The 11,098-nt window shown below is 46.3% G+C and overlaps 1 protein-coding gene across 9 annotated transcripts in view; it reads left to right on the top strand.

Annotated features, from left to right (window-relative positions):
• The window catches only part of SENP2 (SUMO specific peptidase 2), a 36,963-nt gene that overhangs the window by 927 nt on the left and 24,938 nt on the right, over window positions 1-11,098 (top strand). For 3 of the 9 annotated variants that reach the window (XR_003093395.1, XM_014518695.2, XM_025200799.1), the window contains exons 2-4: window positions 8,209-8,264; window positions 9,401-9,475; window positions 10,074-10,207. Coding sequence is in view for 8 of the 9 variants with exons in the window: in XM_014518695.2 (XP_014374181.1) it covers window positions 8,209-8,264; window positions 9,401-9,475; window positions 10,074-10,207 (265 nt within the window). In the remaining variant the exon portion in view is untranslated. Of the gene's footprint in view, window positions 1-1,063; window positions 1,362-2,909; window positions 2,987-8,208; window positions 8,265-9,400; window positions 9,476-10,073; window positions 10,208-11,098 lie in introns of all 9 variants that reach the window. The other 6 variants (XM_025200803.1, XM_025200801.1, XM_025200802.1 and 3 more) reach the window with 4 other exon arrangements.

The raw sequence follows: 11,098 nt of genomic DNA, 5'->3' as shown, positions 1-11,098 counted from the left end.
CTTTCCCTTTTATATTTTCAAATCTTCACATTTCTACAACAGGCTTGCACCTGTCCTTTCAAGGGGGCTTAGTAAAGTTTGTGCTATTGGCTCCAAGTTAGCCTCTACACCTCAATGTTAACATATCGTTTTTTCTAGGCTTCTTCAGGACCTGATTCTTTTTAGCTCTGAATATCTAATTGCTGAGGCTTCTGAAACCTTATTGATTATCAGGAGAAGAAAACATTCAGCCTAAACATTTTTATTTCATGATTTCATTTGATATAATGTATTGCAGTGCTCACTTTTTATTTTGTGCAATCTTTTCAGTTATCTAAAAGATGTGGTCACATCTATCCTCTACAGGGTCCTAGTGAATTTTTTCACTAGATATGTTTTAATCTTTCCTCAACCAGAGACCAGGCAGGGATTGTCTGACAGGATTCTTTTTGGTATGAAGTCTGAAGTCTTTTGTATCGTGTTGCCAATATGGATGCAGTTTTGTGTCAGTGTCACTGCTTCTTAGCACTGCACGCTACCTGCATCTGTATTAATGTAGTTAGTTCCCAAAGACTTGTTAGCTTGCTCTTCTCCAAGTGGAGCTTTGTTTTTAGTGTAAAGGTCCTTGCATCAGTCTTGCTTTAGGGCGGTGCTGCTCTTGGTTCACAGAGTAGGGGAAAGTAACTGGGGTGCACCTCAATCAGATTTCAACTTCTGAGCTCCAGCCAATGAGGGAGTCTGGACTGAATGGGAGGGATTGCATCTTCTGTTCGTCTAGGCCTTTATGCTTCAGCTCCTACTGAAGTGTCCTTGTGAGACTCTTGTTCTGTACCACTTCTTTTGGTAAAAAAACAAACAAACAGCCTTTGCTAGAGAACCTTTTCTTGCATAACAGAAGTCACCATTGTCTACTGTCAGACAGTACTGATTCTGCACCTGGACTTATGAGGAAGTGGAACTTTCTTCCCAACTTGAATGCTTCGACCATTCTTGACTAAACACATTTGAGAGAGCTGCTTGCTGTAATGAGAAGAAAAATTTTTGGAGGGAGTTAAAGCCTGAAGATTTTGTCTTTATGTCCTAGATCAGGAGTTGTCAACCGGAGGGGTCCACTGCTGCCACCCACCACCCCACGCTGCTGCTGCTTCACATCCAGCTACCGGGGATACACTTATTTAAAAAGGTTGAAAACCCCTGTCCTAGATGACACTATTTGTATTGAATGGGTGAGCAGGGCTGATGGTGTCCAGTCAGAGGGATGCTGCAGAAGAAAGCTGCTTCACACCTCTTCCCGAGTTCATCTTCTGACTGGTCCTAGTGGAAAAGCATCTTTCAGTATTGGTAGTTGAGGTCTCCTGCCCCAACTGAGAGACAAAACCAGTGTAAGAACTCACTATTGTAGATTCTGTGTAAGAAAGCTTCCAAGGAGAAAAGAGCTTGGCTTGTGGTATATGGGCATTGTTCTCCATCACGAGCCCTGTACAAGGGGAATGGTTGGAACAGTTGTTTTTTTTCAGCTCTCTAGCACTGAATTACGTGCATCTAGTAGGGCTTCATATCTTCCTCTGAGCATTTGCTTACCGTTGCAAACTGTAGTAGCAGATTAGCTAAGCAGGTGGTTGGAGATTGGCTGTATCCCTTGTAAAAGTTAAGCTGCTTCTAACCTAGTCAGGGAATCGTGTTTTCTGGAAAGGTTGTTGCACAGCAAAGAAAATTCCCAGGTAGTGACATGGCCTGACTGCACTGGGATGAGTGGAACTTGAATGGGCAGGTATTTGGCCACATAGTGAGACCCTGTCTTGTTGAGCACTGAGTTGTTTTAATCCGCAAACTTTAAACCAGCGCAAAAGGCTGAATGGCTGCTCCTGTTTGAATGGATGCTCCCATATAAACCCAGTCTTTTTTTGGTTCTTCTAAAATTGATTATGCATTAATTTTGGGTGAAACTGAAGTAAACCCTTCTCAGTCCAGACTGTGCTTGCCTACAGACATTTGCCCTGGTCTGTCCAAATAAGTTTCAGACCCACACCTAAATGAAACTGAGGTTAATTTCTTGTATGACTAGCTCAGTGCCTCAAGGGTGAGCTTCAAATTCCCCTTACAAGGGAAAATAACTTCTATCTTGCAGTTATATGGAAAAGATAACAGGGAGATGGGCATGCTGACAGCTGGCACGAGCAACTTCTGTATGTCTGTAATCCTTTTTTTCTTCTACCAGCAATCTTGAAAAACATTTCATTTTCTGAAATTCTTATCCAAAGAAGTCTTCAAACATTCACTAGTTGCCTCTGGTCAAAGACAGATGTACTAGTATTGTATGTGCTTCCTTGAGTCCAGCTGCACAGTTACTCTAAGGGAAAGACTGAAAAGAATTTGGGGTATGCTTAGAATGTTGGACACTGAGTGACTGGGATCCAAACTGTGGCGACGTGTAGGGGGTGCACGTTGGTGCACCCCCTGATGGCCACACTCGCCGCTTAGGCGATGGGCAGTGGGGGCAGGCGGGAACGTCAGTGCCCCCCCTGCAAGCGGTGGCCGATTGCTGCACTCACTGCAACCACTTTCGGGAGTGGCTGCAGCTGCTTCTGGGAGTGGCTGCAGTGATCAGCCGGCGCTTGCTCCCAGAAGCGGCTACAGCCAGTGCAGCAATCAGTCGCAGCCCCCTGGGATTGCAGGATCACCTGTGGGGGGACACCCCTGCCCCCCCTTGCTGAGACTGGTTGCAGGGGGGACATGTGCTCCCCCTGACTAAGGCGGCACCAGTTGCCCATGGATCCAAAACCAGATCAATTATTAAGACGTGGAGTAGAGCAAGACATTTCAGCAGGGGCAGGAATGAAAACATTTAGCCAGTAGTACACTAGACCCTGGAGTCAAGAATTCAACCTTCTCGGTTAACAAATGAAAATTTGATTTTTTTTTCTTTACAGCTTTAAATTATGCCCCAATCAACTGTCCTCTACACTGGTTGGAAAAAGGGTATGAAAAGAACAGGGCCTGATCTTGCGTACGTATATGTCAGGGTGGTTCTGCTGCTATGATGCATCCACTTTTGCAGTTATTAAAGAGAAATTTAATTCTGCTTAAAATATGTGAAAACAATGACCTGAGATGGGCATTGTCCTCTGAAACTGGGAAGAGGGATGGAGGAGGATGTTTTCCTTCACTTGAAGTGTGTTTTTCAAATGATTGGGTTAGGAGTGCACATCTCCTTTTCAGTCTTTTTTTTAATAAATGATATATCTCCCTGGTCTCACTCTTCTTTTCCAACTTGGTTTTGAACACTATATAGTCCTAATGAAAGTGTGTGTGTGTGTCTGCTCATCTTTTTCTACTTCCAGGTTTTTGGTTGGTCTTCTCACGGGCTTGGGAGTTTCTGACTTCTTTCTTTAGCCATCATGCCTAAGCTGCAGAAGGGATGGACAAACTAGTCTTGCTTGGTGATCAAAGATTATTTTTAAAGTCTCACGAATGGACAGGTTACTTATACTGACTGCAGAAACGCTAAATGCAAGAGAGGCAAGACTCCACAGAAGAGCTTATCTCAGCTCTTATTAGTCAGATATTTGAAAGTAGTAAATGATTAATCTTTCCTGTTACATGCTCTTATCTGTTACTTCGTTGCCAGTTACCTGTGCTAGGAAACTGTTCCTGGAAAGCTCTTGGGGAAGGTGAGCTGACTCTAGACTGACTTGTTTGCTTGCCAGAATTGGACTGTTAAGACTCAGGGGCATTGGGACCTATGTCCAGGTGCAGTTCTGTTTAAGTTTCCAGGCCATATAGAGGATGCAGGAAGGAAGGGTACATTCAGGGACTTCTTGTCTTCATCCATTCCTCCCTCTCCACCTGTATTTCATAGTTTTATAGTTGGTAGGGTCGGAAGGGACCTGAGGAGATCATCTAGTCCAATCCCCTGCCATGGCAGGAAAGAGTACTGGGGTCCAACGACCCCGGCCAGATGTTCATCCAGCCTTTTTTTAAAGACCCCCAGGGTAGGAGCCAGCACCACTTCTTTTGGAAGTTGGTTCCAGGTCTTAGCTGCCCTGACAGTGAAATAGTGCTTCCTAATATCTAGCCTGAAACTACCCTCCGCTAGCTTGTGTCCATTGTTTCTTGTAACTCCTGGGATTGCTCAGGGGAACAGGGACTCTCCCAATGCTTGCTGGTCCCCCTTGATTAGTTTGTAGACTGCCACTAGATCCCCTCTCAGCCTTCTCTTTTGGAGGCTGAACAGGTTCAGGTCCCTCAGCCTCTCCTCGTAGGGCCTGCTCTGCTGACCCCGATCATGCAGGTGGCCCTCCTTTGGATCCTCTCCATATTGGCCACATCCCTTCTGAAGTGCGGCGCCCAGAACTGGATGCAGTACTCCAGCTGCAGCCTGACCAGTGTTGCATAGAGGGGGAGGATCTCCTTGGACCTGCTTGAGATGCATCTGTGGATGCACGACAAGGTGTGGTTGGCCTTCCTGACTGCATCCCCACACTGCCGGCCCATGTTCATTGTGGCATCAGTGATGACTCCAAGATCCTTTTCTGTCTCGACACTGGCGAGAAGGGAGTTCCCCAGCCTGTAGGTGTGCCACTGGTTCTTCCTCCCCAGGTGCATTACCCTGCACTTGTCAGTGTTGAATCCCATCCTGTTCTCATCTGCCCACCCCTATAACCTGTCTAGATCCACCTGCAGCCTGTTCCTTCCTACTAGCGTACCCACTTCACCCTACATCTTGGTGTCATCTGCGAATTTGAACAGGGTGCTTTCTACCTCCTTGCCCAAGTCACTTATGAAGATGTTGAGTAGTGCAGGCCGGAGGACCGAGCCCTGGGGAACCCCACTGCCCGCATCCCTCCAGGTCGAATAAGACCCGTCCACTACCACCCTCTGGGTGCGGCCCTCCAGCCAGTTAGTGACCCATTTGACCGTGTAGGCATCAACACCACTGTCTCCTAGTTTCTTACTGAGAATGGGGTGAGAGACAGTGTCAAAGGCCTTCCTGAAGTCCAGGAAGACTATATCCACTGTGACACCTGCATCCAAGGACTTGGTGACCTGGTCATAGAAGGCCACCAGGTTGGTTTGATAAGACCTGCCCCAATGAACCCATGCTAGTTGCCCCTGAGCATAACCTCCCCTGCTGACCCTTCCTGGACATGTGTCAGGATAATTCTTTCGAAAAGCTTCCCCAGGACCGAGGTAGGACTCACGGGCCTATAGTTTCCTGGGTCCTCCTTCCTCCCTTTTTTGAAGATGGGGACCACATTGGCCCTTTTCCAGTCCTCCGGCACATCGCCTTTATGCCATGAGTGCTCATAGAGCTGTGCTAGAGGTCCCGCAATGACCCCTGCTAGTTCCTTCAGCACTCTGGGGTGGAGATCATCAGGACCTGTGGATTTAAATACATCTAGTCCCTCCAGAAGTCCCCTGACAAGGTCCTCATTAACCCTAGGCCTGGGTGTGCCACCCACAGGGCCCTCGGCGGGGTGGGGGGCGCCAATGGGGGAGATATCTGCGTCCTTCCTCAGAAATATGGAGGCAAAGAAATTGTTGAATATGTCAGCTTTACTGTCAGGTGAGATGACCAGATTTCCTAGCATGTCCTGCAAAGGCCACACATTACCTGGCACCTTCTTTTGCCCCCCTGTGTATTTGAAAAAGGACTTCTTGTTGTCCTTGATCTGGGTTGCTAGTCCCAGCTCCATTTCCACCTTGGCCTTCCTGACTGCCCCCTTACATTCCCAAGCTACCGAGTTATAGCCCTGTCTTGTGATGGCCCCTCCCTTCCAACGGGTGTATGCCTCCTTTTTTTGTTTGGAGACGTTCCCGGATGCTTTTGGTGAGCCATGGGGGTCTTTGTGCCCTCTTGCCCACTTTGATTTGTGTAGGGATTACTTCCCTTTGAGCTTGGAGGATCGTCTCCTTAAGGAGTGACCACTCCTCCTGGACACTCAACTCCCTCCTGCCCTGGGACCTCAGGGCTTCCCCCACTAGTTTTCTCACCTTGTTGAAGTCCACCCTCCTGAAGTTGAGGGTTGCTGCCTTGCTGGAAGCTTTTACCACCTTGCGCTGGATGGTAAATTCCAGCAGACGATCGCTATCGCCCAGGTGGTTGAGCACCCGCAGACCCCGTATCAGGTTGTTGCCCGTGGCCAGTACCAACATTATGGCACAACATACCACTTCTCCCGAACATACATTCTCATGTACTCGCAAACATGAATTATGGGACAAAAATATACACAGGTGTCTCATAAAAAATGAAGTCAAAGGTGTTGCATCTATGTTGGTAACTTCCTGATGGCTTCCATGTCAAGGATGGCTTAGTGATTAGGGAACCAGCCTGGAACTAGAAGCAGTCCTTGCTCCATCTCATGTTCCATATGTGACTTTGATCAAGTTGCTTAGTTTCTTTGTGCCTCAGTTCTCCAGCTCTGTCTCCCCTTGTGTGGGGGGTTGGCCTAGATAACCTCTTGAGGTCAATTCCAGCCCTGCTTTTCTATGATTTCAAGTATAAAATGGGATTTACTGCTCTTCTGAAGCCCAAGGCCAGATTGTGATAAACACTGTGGATTGTCCATGCCATAACTAGTTTCTGACGCATCACACTGCCCATCAGAGGTCCTGCAGTACAATGGGATACTTAACTAGTTGCGATCTTCACAGAGGGGAAAGGAAGAGGATGCTACTGTACAATAGAGTTTAATCTGTCTAGCTGTACCTCTTCTGACCCTCTTCTTCAGAAGTTCACTTGTCAAACAGGCCAATTGCAGCCCCTGTCCAACTTATACGAAACAGGATCAAAACTGAGCACAAGATTCCTACTTTAGTTTGTCTTTACACTGAAGATCAGATGACTTTACCCTTCCCTGCTGATGTCTGGGAGCTCCAGAGTTCCTGGTAACTTAAAAAGGTCTTGGAGTTCCCAGAGACCTAAGCACGTATTGTTGAGGATGCTGCTTCCTGTAGGAGCCTCTCCCTTGACAGCATGTTTGACTGTAATTTTACTGTGTGCCAGGGGCTGACTTCAGACATGCCAAGCAGCTGGCACTGCACGAGACGGGAACAGAAGGCATTTGCAGTGTTTTGCACAGAATGGATCTGAGGTCCTGGCTTGTTCCAGATCTGTGCTTTCATTCCCCTGTCCCCTGCCCCAACAGCATGAAATAAGGCGGGCTGGCAAAATGCTCGACTCTTGCCATGAACTGTGCCCACACCAGGGGCTCTTGCTGCACAGCTGTGCCAGCCATACTACACCACCTAACAACCCCTACTGATACTGTTAATCTAGTGAGAACTTGCAGTGTGGACCTGACCTGAGTTGTGCTTAAATTTATTTTAAAAGAAAATCTGCTCACATCCCAGGCAAGAGGAAATAAAAAACCTCCATTCTAGTTGCCAAAAGCCTCCAATGACCTTTTCTGTACTATTCCCATCCTGGTAATACTTCAGTGGTTCTCCAGAACCCAGAAGGAAGGTATTGGAATTGTCTTGCAAGTGTAACCATTTGCCACACTTCATTGCCACTTTCAAAATGACTCCAGTGGTACAGAAGAAAATGGTTTTACTCTGCTTGTTGAGGAAATAATGCATCTGCCTTGCTTGTTGCACCACCAGTTGAGGAGCTTCAAAAACCAAATGGGTTCATGAGCTTAACTTAAAGCCACTGTACTCAAATGTGCACACTTCCATCTTATGTCCTCAGTAATATTTTTTTCTTTTTTCTCCCTGTGGACAAACATCTGAGTTCAGTCATAAGCACAGCAAGGCTGACTAAACCCCTTCTGATTCTGATGGGGGTCAACTTTGCTTAACTGCATGGCTAGTACCAAGCAACTAAGTGTTCTGTGCAGTCATGTTGGCTAAATGTAAATCTCTGCTTATTTTGGTCAGTCACTGAATGCATGTGGGATGGGTGACATGAGACCCTGGAATGCAATGAGGATAGTTGGTGAAGAGTGCATTTTTTGGGCTGCACAAGTTAAGGTCCCATGTTGTCTGTGTTCACACAACGCTCAAGGTAACAATGGCTTCAGCCTTATCAGGCTTCTAATATTCCTCTATAATCACTTGGTTTTTAATGGTGCCTGTAAGGAAATATTTTGTGGGCAGGTAAAGTAAACAGGTTTGTATGTATGGGATTATATCATATGTTTTGGGCTTTTGAGTGAAAAGGGCTCGCTCTTAAAAACGAAGGTCAGTTGCTGTAAATAACTGTTTTGTCTGCTTTTCTCTCAGCATTCATTCAGCTGTGGAAGACCCTGACCAGATACAATCAAAAAGGCAAAGATTAGGTATTGCATATTATTTTGTTATATTGTGCAGCGTGCCCTTAAACAATACGCTTGCTGCTTGTGCATGTGAGAGAGGATGGTCAGATGCTCATAAGCAATTGAATTTTTATTTATTTATTTATTTATTTTCCAAACATTTCTCTTCTCCCTGCCTCCCCTTTGACCCTCTAACCACCTGGTTGCATGGCTGGAAGTGGGTGTTGTTAGAGGCTGATGGAGCAGAGCCATCTGTGAAATGGGCAGTGTGTGGTCTCCTGCAATACGTTTACTGGCACTGGGAGGGATGCCTGACCTGTTCCTGCAATGTGGGCTGCCCCTGGCGGACTTGTGTCCTTCCGCATGTAAAATGCTAGAAGAGGGGTGAGGTGCAGAGCAGGGGACCAAAGTTATTCTGGAATATTTTTGGCCCTCAGTCGCATGCATCATGCTGCCTATGTTCATATTCTCTCCTGCTATTCAAAATGCACCCTGTAGATTGCAGCATGAGGAAAGAATATAGAATCTAGGGTGCTTTTTCTGAGTCTGGAGTATATGGTAAGATGTTTCTGAATTGTTAAAGGTAAAAGAATAGGTAGGTGCAGGGAATGCAGACCAGTGGTGCATCCGGGAAAAGTTCTGAGCTGGAAGTGGGAAAGACTAGTCTGAGTTCTGAGAGAATGTCATATTCTGGAGGAAGGGAGAGGAGGTGGTAGAGTGTAGAACTAGGCAGGCAGCTGAGACTGGGAGGGAATAGTGAAATGGTCAAACGTTTTTATCTCCTGCTTTTCAACTCCCACATTTATCACTCTTTCAGAGATTTGGACTCAGACTAACAGCTGTAGCCCCAGTATCCTTTAAACATGAGCTGGAGAGATGGTTTTAGCTTGGAATGTTTGGCATGAGTTGTGAGGGTCCAAGTTGGTCAGCCATTTCTTAACTGAAAAAGGGCAGAGGTAAATCTGGTGTTCTTTTAGCTAAAGGACAACTCTACAGCCTGAGTATGAAGGGGAAGCATAAAACTGGTCTTAGGAAGCTATTAGCCTTGCAAGGAACATGCCTTTTCTGCTGCAGAATAGTGGTAGCAACATCATTTGTGCACTTTGAAGGCGTGTGGCAATTGAAAACATTCAACTTGGTATGTTCCCCTCTCATTCCAGCACCGCCACCCCTCCTTGGGAAGAGTATACAAGTCTCAGTAAATAGAGCAAATTGGCTTCTAGCAACTCTCTTTAGTATGTATCAACTCATTTACTTCAGTGTTGTACCCAAATGCTGACATCTATAGAACTTGGTGTTTTGCTTGAAACTACTGGGCCAGAAGGCCTGCTAATGGTAGTGAGGGATGCTTTCTGGCAGGGTATGCCTCTTTGCTTTTTGGCTTTAATTTGAAGATGAATTTTGCTTTCTTTGGAAAGTTAAGGGGGTTGCTTGTTTTTAAGGAAATCTGTAATAAAGCCCCCAAATCTCTTGACAGCTAGAGCTGGTTGGGGAACAGAATTTCAGTTCTACAAGAGAGTTCATGTTTTTGTGTGACTTTATCACTGGTTTCTTACAGAGCAAGTATGATCACAGGATTCCCAAGCTGAAGTATGTTCCCTGATCCTTGGGAGGGAGGGAGGGCCTTGGAGCTGAGCTCCAGTTGGCTGCCCTGATGTCAGAGAGGCATTCCACTTGAAAAATCATTATTAGCAATTATGCTGGCAGCATTGTGTGTAACATACAGAAAACTCTTACATACTCTGATATCACGTGGGACTTAGCAGTGACTTCCATATACACTTAAGCTGCAAAATGCCTTTTTATTTCTGATGTCTTGTTCTGCTTTTCTAGATTACTTTGTCTGTAAACTGGCACAGACTGTTGAAGGAGTTGCCACTCTGATCAAACTTCCATGTCAGCTGACCAGTAGGTATCGGAAGACTTCAGTCGTTAATGGATCTCCCCATGTGGTGTCTATCGATGAGGTGAGTGGGGATTCTTGGCATAACATTTTTTGCTTGTTTTGTCATTTGGAGAACATGTAAATACAGGTAAGGGGGCCTAATAGCTATTTGCAGTTCAGCCTAATCCCCAGTGTTTCCTTTCCTGTTCTGTGGGCCTGAACCTGGGCCCAGTGTGGATCCTCCGTTAGAGTATTTATAATTGAAGTTGAACACTTGTTCTGCTGCTGCTCGGTGAGGTAGAGTGTTTCAGACTCCCCCCAAACCATATTTTTGTCCTATAGCTTATGCTTAAGGAATCCATGCTTTTCCTTTCTTGCTGACTAGTTTTGAACCTCTTCCTTGGACGAGAAGCCCTTATTCAAGACAACTAGGAGCAGCTGGAGATGGGGAGGGAGTCAGTGGGACTTGTGCTTTTCCCTTTGGTGCCTGTGAAGAACCAGCCCTATAATCTGCATGTGAAGTCTTGACACTGGTGGATGCCATTGACTGTATGTGGATTGTGCAAAAACAAGCTTGCAAAGCACAGCTGGGAAGACCTGCTGTAATTGAGGGTTATAGATTGTACAGAAAGGACAGGGTGGGGAAAAAAGGGGGAGGGGTTGCGCTCTATGTCAATGAGCAATATACGTCAACCCTCATCAAGACGGAATCCAAGGATGAGGAAGTAGAAGGATTGTGGGTTAGGCTACATGGGGGGTAAGGAGAAAGGGATTTGGTGGTAGGGGTCTGCTACAGACCCCCACAGCAAGGGGAAGAAATAGATGCGGGGCTCCTGAGGCAGCTCTCAGAGGCCATAAAAGCTAAAGAGGCGGTAGTCATGGGGGACCTAAACTACCCAGACATCTGCTGGGAGACACAGATGGCAAAGTCCCACCGCTCACGCAGGTTTCTAACCTGTGTACAGGACCTCCA

This window comes from Alligator sinensis, unplaced genomic scaffold, assembly GCF_000455745.1.
Source record: "Alligator sinensis unplaced genomic scaffold, ASM45574v1 scaffold1086_3, whole genome shotgun sequence".
NCBI classification, from domain to species: domain Eukaryota; kingdom Metazoa; phylum Chordata; order Crocodylia; family Alligatoridae; genus Alligator; species Alligator sinensis.
The sequence above is the reverse complement of the archived record's forward strand: the minus strand, read 5'-3'. Positions and strand labels throughout refer to the sequence as shown.